Genomic DNA, 13,107 nt, shown 5'->3' with positions numbered 1-13,107 from the left:
TTTTTGATCTTGTATTTTGTACAGAAACTCTTAATTAGCTTACTGTCAAACTGAGTGCCATTGTCTGCTATAATGGCTCTTGGAATCCCAAATCTGGTAATTATGTTCTTCTAGATGAAGTTTTTCACATCAATATCTCGAATCTTCGTGAGAGGTTCAGCCTCTACCCATTTGGTAAAGTAGTCTATGGTTACTAGCAAAAACTTTCTCTGTCCAGCTGCCTAGGGCAGTGATCCCACCAAGGCCATGCCCCACTGGGCAAATGGCCAAGGCCTGGACACGGGGTTCAGATTTGCTGCTGGCTGATGTATCAAAGGTGCAAACCTTTGACACTTCTCATACTTCCTAACATAGACTTCAGTATCCTTTTGCATGTATGGCCACCAGTATCCCTAGGAAATGGCTCTATGGGCAAGTGACTTGCCCCCTACATGGCTTCCACAAACTCCTTCATGGATCTCATATAAAAATTCCTTTACCTGAGAGAGATGCACATATCGGAGAAGAGGCCCAGTGAAGGATCTGTTGTAGAGATGACCTTCTACTGACAGGCAGAACTTGGCCGACTTCAACTTGGTTTTGTGTGCCTCCTTTCTGTTCTCTAGCAGTCTACCCTTTTTTAGGAACATAACTATGGCGTCCATCCAGCTAGGACCCATTTCCACGCACATTGCTTCATACTCCGTTATCAGAGGTTTTACATTGGGGCCTGACAAATAATCAACCATGATTGTCCTTGGTTCCCCTGACTTTATTGCACTAGCCAAGTTTGCCAAGGCGTTGGCATGGCTATTATCATCTTGGCTAACTTGTTGTAGTCGACGATTCTCAAACAATCTTAGCAGTGTAACAAACTCTTTGACATAGGCTGTCATTCATTCATCTCGGGCTACATACTCACCCATTGCTTGATTCACAATAAGTTGGGAGTCTCAGAAGACTACCACCTTATCTGCTTCCATGATTGCTGCTAGTTTCAGCCCTGCAATCAGCGCCTCATACTCTGTTTCATTGTTTGAAGCCTTGAACCCCAAACGAATAGATTGCTCAATCATTTGCCTATCTGGTAATACCAAAACCACTCATGCCCTACTCCTTGACGGTTTGAACTTCCATTAACAAACAGGCAGAAGGAGTCACCGATATAGATATCGCAAGGTTTAGGTTTCTTTTCCTTCTTTTGTGTTGCTGGTGTGGGGTTCTTTAGCCCCAGTTGGGTTTATTCTGGTTCTCTTGGACAACTTAAGCTACGGCTCACCAGAGCTTGACGTGGGATGGCACCAGGGGTGAACTCAGCCACAAAGTTGGCCAGAACTTGGCCACTTAATCGCTGTTCTAGGTCTGAATTCCAAGTCATACTGTCCCAGCACCAATGCCAATCTAGCTATTCTACATGTCAAATCTTCATGTGTAGACCGCCCGAACTTGTTTCGTGCGCGAGGGCACAAATTGGGTTCTAGCTACTACAGTTTGGACTCCTATCACGATTCTGAATCTAATCTTACAAATTGCAATGTAAGACTGATAAATCACCAAAGAGTACAAATCCGGCAATTGGTTTTGAAAAATCAATTTTGAATCAAAAGTGCCAAACATGGACTACTTTGCCAGATTTCAAAGTCGCCGCCTAAATATTTTATTTTGGAAAATTTAGGAAACCCTGACTCGTGCCTAAGGCCACGTGTCCGTCATCACCAAAGTTGCCACAGCTCGAGAACTTGGGTACGAGAGGGGAAGGTCCTGAAATGAGCACCCCCGCTCGCCCGATCAAAGATCGGCCTCTACTAACATGATATGTTGTTTTTGAAAACATATGTGTTCTTATTCCGGTTATTAATCTAACTTACTATGTGATGCGCGCAGCATACAAGTATAGACTAAATCGCTCGATTTGGAATAAAGCATCTCATGTTTGTTTTTCGAAAGTGGTTTGAAGGTGCTACTCGCAAGTAGGCTAAAACGCGGATTTGCCACCAAACAAGGTGGGCTTAAAACATGATGATTTGCCACTTCAAGTGGGCTTAAAACTCACATTTTGATGAATTGTTCCAATTCAAGTAATGAAGCCCTCATCCACATGCATTCATGTAGTTATATCAGTTAAGAAAATAGTCTCATGGCAAGCATGCTATCATGGCAGTCACTTACACACATACAAGGATGCTAAAGCATAAACACTTACAGTGTACTCCAAGCCGAACCAAAAAACTAGTTAGAAATCATGCATGACCCTAGTTTATGTTAAGATGCCTAATGCAACACACGCAAAATGCAATAAGATAGGCTCGGCTACCTAAGATGGCATATAAATGCAACACTTGATAACATGCTTTGAAACACGTATTCAAGTAAGTATTGAAATACGATGCAGTTTGAATGATGCGCCGAGCCTGGTGTATGCAATACGAATGAATGATGCACGCATGCAAAACATAAGTATGCTAATTGAAACATGCCCTAAAACTAACCATTGAAAGCTGGTAAAAAAAAAAGGAGAAAGACGTGGGGTTGGAAGACATTCACACACACACACACACGCACACTTATTACAACACTTGCCCTCTCGATGGAGGGTCCGAATGAAATGAGAGCTAACTAGCTACGCTAATTAAGCTAACTATTACAAATTACAACTAATTAACTAACTAGTTAACTAATTACAAACACAAATGAATAGCTAAACGCATTAACTATTTAAGTACAGAATCAACGAGTTAACCATCTAAGCAAAACAGTTAAAAGGAGCCTCGGGGCGAGGAATGCGTGCATGCTCGGTTGCTTTTTCCCGAAATCCCGTCGCCTTGTCACCGGTTGCCTCTGTTTGCATTCGCTTTGGTTCCTGAACATTAAATCAATTCTCAGACTGCTTCTGTTCCAGAACCAGAATCGCTTTGAACCATCTCCAAACTGGTGGACTGTCGGCCACCAGGGGAGGCTGTAGGCCACTTGTCGATCACTAAGGAGGCTGTAGGCCACTTCCTCTGGCCGGTCGGCCAGTTGCTTCTGCATACTCCAGTTTTGCTACAAACAGAGTACAAAAGGGGCAAGGCAAGCCATTTGCAGGGTATGTGTGTATAACCACCCTCCTTATCATTTCTCAAACTCAAAGAAGTGCGGTACTCGACTCTCGAGCCACCAACCGAGCATCGCAATGCACGATGGCTGAGAAGCCGAGTTTGTACAAGTTATAAATGCACAAGTAACACACAAGACTCAAGAGGCCTCCACCCTATCATACACAATCAAGGGGGATGGCGACTAAGAAATGAGGCACGTTTCATCACTTCAAGTATGAAACATCCCTCGTTTCTCGTGTTTGGATTAACGTCCGATTCAAACACATGCAATGCAACACACATGCAAACAACATGCTTATCTATCAATGCTAGAGAGGTATGCACAAGGCTCTATCATGTAAGCAATGCATGCAAGACAATGTTAAGGGACCAAGAGCACTAAATCAAGTGAAGAACATTACACATGAGGCAAGCACTACATAGCACAAATGACCAAACCAACCCCGGACAGAGGTTAAACATGCCAAAACAGAGGCCTAATCATACTGAAATGGGAGCCCAAAATGTTAGAAGAACATGCATGCAAGTTGGCTTACAAGTGAAGCATAAGGCTCAACCCTCAAACACAACAAAAGGGCGATAGATGCAAGAATATGGCAGAGGTATATGGTCTGAAATAACATGCCAAATGATGCCATGCCATGCAAAAAGCTCAAATATGACATGCTAGAGGTTTCAAAGTGCAAGACTAGCAAAGCCAGATACACTACAGCTATGCAAAGCCAAGCATGCATGACCAAAACCACTCAAATCAGACCTAAAGCATGCTAAAACATAGCCAAAAAAGTGCTGGAGTAGAGCATACACATGCTAGATCCATAGGCTAAAACACCAAATACACTAGGCTAGTGAACAAAATTGCACTACAAGTGCAAAAAGCATGCAAGAGGCAACCAAGCCAATCAAAAATAGAGTTATGGCATGGCAAATCAGTGGCAAAAACATGCTGCGATAGAGCTAACATAATCTAAAATGAGAGGCATAAAGCATGATGCATGTTAGGCCAACAAGTAGGATTGCACTACAAGTGTAAGATGCAAGAAACCAATGATCAAACCAACCCAAAATAGAGTTATGGCAAGTCCAAAAAGTCACAAAAACATGCTTGGACTAAGCTAGCAAATGAGAGAAATACATGCTCATGTATTAGGCCATCAACACAAGGCATAAACGCACCACTCTTAAACACAATGAAAGAGTGCTAAACATGAGAGTATGACAGGAGTTTATGCTCTGAATTTACATACCAAATGATGCTATATCACACAAATGTCACAAATGAGGCATGCTAGGGGTCCCAAGACACAAGACTAGCAAAGGCCACTACACTATGGCCATACAAGGCAAGCCTCAAGGGGCCAAGATCATTCTAAACAGAGTTTAGGCAAGTCAAAACAAGGCTAAGAACCTGTTGGAGTAGAGCCAATACATGCTAAAATAATAGGCCAAAACATCAAGTGAGCTAGGCTAACATATGAGATTGCACTACAAGTGTGTGAAGCGCAAGAGGCAACCAAACCAACCCAAAACAGAGTTATATCATGTTAAAATAAGGCCTAAAACATGCTAAGATAGAGCCTCAAGAAGGTAGAAAAACATGCCAAAGTGTTAAGCCAACAACACATGCAAACAAAGCACTCAAGGGGGGGGACCACCCCTATTCATTTTGGGTCTTAAAATCCACTTTCCACCACTGTGGTTCCTCTGGAATTCAGTGGTGAAAAGGCCAAACAAAGGTGATCTCAAAGGCCTCAAAGGATAGCTCAAAGCAAAGCAAAATAAGGCAGAAAATGAGGTAGACCACCCCTAACTCAAACAAGGTCGTAGACAGCCATTTTAAACACTCTAAAACAAATGTTTTTGTAGTTGCAAGTTAGGCCTAAAACATCATGCAAATAGGGCCAAATAAGCAATGAAAATAAAGCTTTAAAGAGGCTATTGCTCACCCTTGAAGCACAACTTTAACAACAGCAACTTTTGAGGCAAAACCAAGCCAAAACCTCTCAAATAAGGCTTCCAAGTACCTCAGCAACAAGATGAAGGTGTTTGAGTAGGTGTTTGTGTGCAAAAGTATGAAGAAACAACACTTTTAAGCACAATAGCACAATATAGAGAGAGAGAGGGAGAATTCTAGAGAGAGAGTGAGGTTTTTTGCTTTTAAAAAATCTGAACCCTTCTCAAGGGGGAGGAAGCTCCCCTTATATAGAATTACAAGCCTCAAGCTTGTTTGACAAGCTAGAAGCTTGTTACAATCCCTCCACACACGTGTATGGAGGATGCCTTCTGTGCCCAACAGCTGGCACAACTGGCAATAAAAATATCTACAAAAGTAAGAGAATGGCCGTCGGCCACCTGAAGTGGCCGACCGGCCACTTCCACTGGCCTACTGGGGGAAAAAGTGGCCTACAACCACCAAAAGTGGCCGACAACCTCTCCTCTTCCTCTAGGTAAGGGGTAACAAGGTATGGCACAAAAACAAACCAAGAAGAAGAGAGTCAAGAGGCCACAAAACAAGGCACTCAGTCGGAAGCCTCGAAAACTAGCCTATGGGCCATTACAAGTGGCCTACAAGAGGAAAAAGTGGCCTACAACTACAAAAAGTGGCCTACAGGCCTTTCTTTCCCTCTAGGCAAAGGCACCAAGGCATGGTCCAAAAACAAACCAAGAAGAAAAGACTTAAGAGGTCCCGAGACAAGGCGCTCAACCGAAAGCCCCGGAAACTTGAAACAAGCACAAACATGCGTGATCATCGCGTGCACAAACGATGACGTCTGAGTCTTAAGGTCGGTCAAAAATGGGACGTCTACACCATGCTGTAACAGAGACTTCATGGGATGCTCAGTCAACACCATAATCTTGTGGCTTTGGAAATAATGATTCAATTTTTTAGAAGCCATCACCAAGGCTAGTGTCGACTTTTTCGGGGGCAAGTACCTAGTTTCTGCACTTGCTAGGGTCTTACTCACGTAGTATACCGCCTTTTGTTCTCCATCCTCTTCTCGGATTACCACTGCACTCATTGCGTGGTCTGAAACTACCAAGTACAGGAACAATTCCCCTCTAGGTATTGGATTTGACAGAACTAGAGCTATTGTTAGGTACCTTTTCAAGTCGGCCAATGCGATTTCGCACTCTTCTATCCACAAGAAATCTGTAGCTTTTTTAATAATTGAAAAAAGGGTTTACACTTATCAGAACTTCGGCTGATACATCTATTCAAGGTTGTTACTTTGCTGGTCAAAATTTTTACCTGCTGGCCGATGTTATACTCTTTAAATCAAGGATGGCCTTGATTTGATCTGGGCTTGTAAGGTCCCGGTGTCCTATATCGAGAATAGAGGAGGAGTTCCTAGGCTATAAAAGTAAAAACCTGGACCCTTATATAGCATCGAGACCTTTTCCTGGGTGGTGAGATCCCTAGCAAAACTCCCTAGTTAAGCGTGTTTAGGCTGAAGCAGTTTTGGGATAGGTGACCTATTGGGAAGAACAAATCTGTGTGGACGTGGCCCACAGCGGACAATACCGATGACGTGTGAAGGGTTAGGGCATTACAAATAGTATTAGAGCTGATTCTCCGGAGTACCGAGTGTAAGCCCCTGACGTCTCTTAGTGCATGTGGGCGAACTTGTGAGCTGGCAGGCTATTGCATGGAGGCGTGCAGCCCTAAGGGGGGTGGATTATAAAGTCCCGGTGTCCCACATCGGGAATGGAAAGGGAGTTCCTGGGGTATAAAAATAAAAACCTAGACCCTTATATAGCATCGAGGCCTTTTCCCGGGTAGTGAGATCTCTAACGGAACTCCTTAGTTAAGCATGCTTAGGTTGGAGCAATTCTGGGATGGGTGACCCACTGGAAAGAACAAATCCGTGCGAGCATGGCCCAAAGCGGAAAATATTGATGACTTGTGAAGGGTTGAGGCGTTATAGGGCTTGCCTCAATGCCCCTTCTGGTGACCAAGTATCCTAGGAACTTACCAGACCCGACTCCAAATGCACATTTTGAAGCATTAAGTCAGAGCCAATATGTTCTTAGGATATCAAAGACTACTTTCAAATCGGCCAGATGGTTCCCAGGCTCTTTGGTCTTCACGACCACATCATCAATGTAAACTTTTACTGTCTTACTAATCAGGTGCTTGAATATCTTGGTTACTAACCTCTGGTAGGTTGCTCCTGCATTTTTCAACTCGAAAGGCATCACTCTGTAACAATAGAGTCCTTTCGGGGTGATGAATGCTATTTTCTCTTCATCTAGGGCATACATTGTTATTTGGTGCTAGCCTCTGTATGCGTTTAGGAAACTCATCCTTCCATGCCCTGAAGTGGCATCTACTAATTGATCAATTTTGGACAGTAGGAAACTATCCTTGGGACAAGCCTTATTCAGGCTGGTGAAGTCCACGCAAACCCTCCACTTGTAGCTCTTCTTTTCACAACTCCTGTATTGGACAACCAAGTTGGGTAGTTCTCCCGAATGCCTTGGCTTCTAACAATTTGTCCACTTCCTCCTCTATTGCCTCCACATGAGTTAATGTCAGCCTTCTTGCCCACTGGATGACAGGTTTTGTTGACCGATCTATATTGAGCCTATAGCAGGTGACCTCGAAGTCAATGCCAAGCATCTCATAGGGCGTCCAGGCAAACACTTCTATGTTTGCTCGCAAAAAAGCTTCTAACTCCCTTTCTTTCTCCTCAGCTAAGCCTAAGTTGAGAAGGAAAAAGCACTCTCCATCATCTTCCTGGACCGGAACCTTCTTTAAAGCCTCCTCACTCTTGTCGGCTAGTTCTTTGCCGACGTTATCTAAGACCTCCGTGTCCTCATCTTCTATTTCTATTATCTCTGCCTCTCGCACGTTGCAGGTGGACTTCGTTACTGCTCTGGAGCAATTTTTTTCCTGTACCTAATCCCCTCTGACCTCCTAAATTCCATGCTCAGTTGAGAACCGCAACAGCTGGTACAGTGTTGAGGGAATAGCCCTCATTGCGTGTAACCATGGTCTTTCCAAAATTACATTGTAAGGGGAGAGGGTATCAATTACTGTAAAATTCGTGCTTACTTTCTTCATGCCTGCCTGCACCTCCAAATTCGTGGCTCCTAGAGGCCATGTCGGCATTCCGTTAAATCCAACCATCAAGCTATTAGATTACTCCAGGTCATCTTGGTGAAGACCAAGCTCCTTGTAACATCGAACATACATGATATCACAAGAACTGCCTTGATCAACCAATATGCGCCTCACCTAACACTCTCCAATCTTCAGAGTTATCACCAAGGCATCATTGTGTGGATGTTGCACCATATCCAGATCTGCTTCAGTAAATGAAACCATTGGTCCTTGGTATTCATTTATGACGCAACGAAATACACGGGGACTAGATATCGCTCTAGTAGACGAAAGGGGCTCTCGAATCTACGAGAAAAATAGAACCTTGAATCTACAAGAAAGAGAAAATATCTTAATATTATTGATTGAATGAATAAAAGTTGTCTTTGCCATGAGGCTTACATAGCTATTTATAATAAACTAAACCTAATATTGTGGGAAAATAATTCTAAAATAAATTAGGAAAATTAAATCAACACAAATTAGGAAACCTAAGACAATAGAAAATTAAAATTCTAAACTACTTAAAATCCTAGTCAAAATCTAATTACAAAATAATAAAATTAAGAAATAATATATCAAAAATATTAAAACTAAAAATATAAAAATTATTAAAATCTTGTCCTACTTGATAATCTAAAAAGTCATGATTGATGTAATTATTGCTATTGAACAAATCACTGAATCTTCGTTGTCGTCTTACTGACTGGTATTCACCATAATTCTTGAATAACTCATTTTCAGATTCGTCCTCACTATTGTATTGATAACAAGAAGATCGTCTCAAGACGTTGTGGTTAATAGGCTGGCCTTAGGCGAATCCCATAGCGCGGTTCCTATTAACGTTGTGACTAATATGTTGGCTTTGGGCAAGTCCCTTAAATCAAGTCCTATTAGATCTTTCTTTACGATCATCGTCAATAGAGCTTGTGCTTCCTCTTTCGATGAATGACATCGAGCCAGGAAAAACCTTGCTCTGATACCACTTGATGCAGCGGAATACACAGGTACTAGATATCGTTCTAGTAGACGAAACAGGACTCTCGAAGCTACGAGAAAATAGAACCTTGAATCTACAAGGAAGAGAAAATATCTTAATATTATTGATTGAATGAATAAAAGTTGTCTTTGCCATGAGGCTTACATAACTATTTATAATAAACTACACCTAATACTTGTAGGAAAAGTAATTCTAAAATAAATTAGGAAATTTAAATCAACACAAATTAAGAAACCTAAGACAATAGAAAACTAAAATTTTAAACTACTTAAAATCCTAATCAAAATCTAATTACAAAATAATAAAATTAAGAAATAATATATCAAAAATATTAAAACTAAAAATATAAAAATTCTTAAAAGCTTATCCTACATCAATTTGTCCTAGGCCTCTTTTGCTGGACCTAATACACATGTTGTAGGTACCTCACTCTCTGAGTCTCCCCTTGTACATCATTCTCATTCACCTCCAAGTGAATTACATTGATCACCCAAGATCCCTCTGCCTGTTGCTATGGTGGCAGTGGATGTGGTGCTACCAATGCTTGAGGTAGCCTTGCTTGCTCTTCCCTTATCCTGGCTTTATCTACTAGGTTTCTCAGGTGACCCTATCTGACCAAATCCTCTGAGTGTCTTCAAAACCCTATATCCTTGAGTCAAGTGCCCATTCTCATTATGGTAAGCACAATGCTTTCCAAGGCTCATTTCTATAAACTCGCCAATCTCTGGCGCTCTGTAATACGATTGGTTTCTGATCATTTCTAGAACTTTGTAGACCGAGATCCTGAATACAGTGATGACTGGCTGTGCAACCCTCAACCCTGTCTCCTACTTATTGAAACCAGTATTACCTCAGCCTCGCTTCAGCGAGCCATTTCTCTTCTCCTACTTTGGTGCCTTTGCTCCATGTGTGTCTTCCTCTGCTCTGGCATACTTCTCAATTCATGCCATAAGCTTCTTCATACTCTTTGGTAGAGTTTTTACAAGGTTTGAATAGGTTTGGTTTGAACAGGTTTATTTTGAGATAGGTTATTTTGTGGACTTGGAATAATTTTAAGGGTGATATAAATTTAAATTCCCTTAAAAATATAATTGAAATTGTTATCTCATATACATATTTCAGAACTAGCCGTTCCAATAATTTACCGTTGGATGGACAGAGTATTTTGAAAATTTACCGTTGATGATGTGTTCTATAAAATATATCTGTTTCGTATATCAAGCTGACAGAGTATTTTATTTTCAAAATAGCATTTCATTGTATGCTGTGAATTTTGTTTCTTCTGTGTCATTTAGAAATTTTTTTCCCTTGAAACTTTAATTTATATTATCTGATTAAATTATCTGATTCTAAGGTTGAGTGTATATCATTTTAATATTTTTCAGTAACTTAGATATTGTATGTACTGTATTTTTTCCAAACTATGGAAGATTTTGAAATGTTTGAGGAATCACAAATGTTGGAGCACAACAGTGATATTAATTTTATGTCGGAAACTTCACGAGAGCAGAACACGCAGAACAGTGATAATCATTTTATTTCAGAAACTTCTCGTGTTTCTCGTGGTAAAGCGTTCACAATTATAGAAGATGAAACTTTATGTAGATCTTGGTTAGCAGTCTCTCAAGATCCCATTACTGGTAATAGCCAAACTATGGCTATATTTTGGGAACGAGTACTTGTTCAATTTAATTCACAATTGAGCGGTGAATCAAATCGAAACCGTATTTCTTTGTCTCACCGTTGGTCTGCCATGCAAAAGGCAATTAATAAATTCCATGGTTTTCTTGAACAAATTCAACTGAGGCAACAAAGTGGAACAACTAAGGCAGACATGGTAAAATTTATTTGTGTTATTAAATATCAAATTTATTTTCTAAATGTATACTTGTTATTAAAATTTTTGTAATTTTTTTTGTAGGTCGCTGAAGCGAAGCGGATGTATCGTGCAATATAGAAAAAACACTTCACATTTGATACATGTTGGGATATTTTGCGCCGAAGTTGTAAGTGGGATGAATTTCGAACACAATCCAAAAGAAGCACGCAACATGCTTATCCATGTTCGAATCCACCAACTGGGGAATCTGATGCATTTCAGTTCAACCAGAATAATGCGGTGCATGAACAACCATCTAATACATCAATACGACCAATTGGTACTAAGACAACGAAAAAGAAGTTGAAGAATCAAACAACGCACGATAGAAGATGAAATGGCTGCCAACCAATCCAAAATTGTTGAAGTGTTATCAACTATCTCCGCTAGAATTATTGAGCGAGATGAACAAAAGGCGATCGACTGTGAGCAGAAAGCTGCAGAGCGTCGAAGAAGGGCCGGAGATAGGGAGGAACAACTAAAACTCCTATCTATGATGAATGAAAGAGAACAACGAAATGAAGATCATAAAATAATGTCAATGGACATGACAATTTTAAATCCTATGCAAAGGGCGTACTACGAAGATCTTCAACGACAAATTTTATTTCGAACAACTAATAGATTGCCTTGAAAGGTTCTGTATTACTGGGTTTCATCTATTGGTTTCGTCTATTGGAAAAGGAAACAGAAAAACTGTGTAAAATTATGTGAAATGTCTCACTTGCCTTTTCCATTTCTCTAAAATTAGAAATTAATTAATTTGTTCTAGGTTTTTGTTTCTTGAGATGGTTGAGTTTTATTCTTTGCTGCTACTTTGGATACCATATTGATTGGTAAAAACAAAAAAACGTAATTCATAACTATTAATCATGACTGAAATTCTTAGAATGCATATGTCAAATAAGGGGCTCATTTTTTTATTTTTCTTCTAGAATTCCCTATAACTATCTCAATGGGTTTTGTTCTTCTGTTAAGTAATCAAGTCCAAGGGCTATATCTTGGTATTCTTATAGAAGATTACATTCTCACATACAAGGCTGCAAATCTCATGTCTCATTCTATCCTTGCATTGCAACCAAATGTAGGGATGTCAAATTATTGTTTGTTTGATTTTCACATGTTTTCTTATGCTAGTGTTCTTGATGCTAGTGTGATGCAGATCTTCTTGATGCTAGGGCAACACTGATTTTTACATTCTCACTTCAATTAGGTGATGCATATCTTCTTGATGCTAGTGTTCTCATCAACCTCAGTTTTAACTTTTATATATGCCTTTCTCAATTCTGTTTCATAAACAGTGTTGTAATGTCACTTAAAAAGAAAGAAAAATATAAAAGTAGGTTTTAGAATTTCACCCTTCATTCAGTCTGCTTCTTATTTTGATCTCAATGAATCTCCTATGTCTGCTTTCTCAAATAAGAATATGCTGTACATGTATATACAGTGTTACAGATAAATACTTACATATAAATACATCCCTTCTTCTTTTCTTTGGTTACCATTACACCTTTCAGAAATTTTCATAAAAATTGAAGTAATCAGAAACATTAATAAAATATTAAAGATTATGGCATCAGTGAAGCTCGAAAAGATGGTGCACATGTATTACCAAGGCAATGTAAGTGAAAAACTAATAAAGAATTTTATATCAGATAATATGACAACACCACTACATTTATAAAAGAAATTGACCCAACAAAAGGTTGTTAAAATAATAAAATACAAAACAATGCAAATACATAATGTCACACAGATCAACAGTCATTATCTGGTGGTGGTTAAGGAGGGAAGTAGTGATGGTATATGTCATTTATACGATGCTTAATCCTATCTATGCGATTGTTTGCCACGTCATGACGTCTTTCAATATCCAAACGGAACTCACCAAATTGTTCAATTAATGAGTTCTGTGTAGTGGCAAATGTATCAAACTGAGTACCCAACGAATTGACCTGGTTAGCCATTTGATGTTCCCATTGAACGCGTTGATTACAACATTGTTCTTCCATGGCCAAAAACTCAGTCCAATATTGAGGTTGTTCAG

General features: G+C 40.0%; 1 protein-coding gene across 1 annotated transcript; it reads right to left on the bottom strand.

Annotated features, from left to right (window-relative positions):
• Nucleotides 1-392: 392 nt before the first annotated feature.
• Nucleotides 393-875, bottom strand: LOC145821411 (uncharacterized). The gene has a single exon (XM_082917921.1). It carries the CDS (start codon nt 873-875, stop codon nt 393-395), a length of 483 nt encoding a protein of 160 aa, XP_082774047.1.
• Between the last annotated feature and the right edge of the window lie 12,232 nt (nt 876-13,107).

The sequence above is a fragment of the Camellia sinensis genome, chromosome 3 (assembly GCF_055761805.1).
Source record: "Camellia sinensis isolate YWXY chromosome 3, ASM5576180v1, whole genome shotgun sequence".
In the NCBI taxonomy this organism is placed as follows: Eukaryota; Viridiplantae; Streptophyta; class Magnoliopsida; order Ericales; family Theaceae; genus Camellia; species Camellia sinensis.
This window is presented reverse-complemented; position numbering and strand designations above follow the sequence as displayed.

Excerpts from the sequence above, each read along its gene's own strand:
- LOC145821411 (XM_082917921.1), bottom strand. The coding sequence starts at position 875 with ATGACAGCCTATGTCAAAGAGTTTGTTACACTGCTAAGATTGTTTGAG.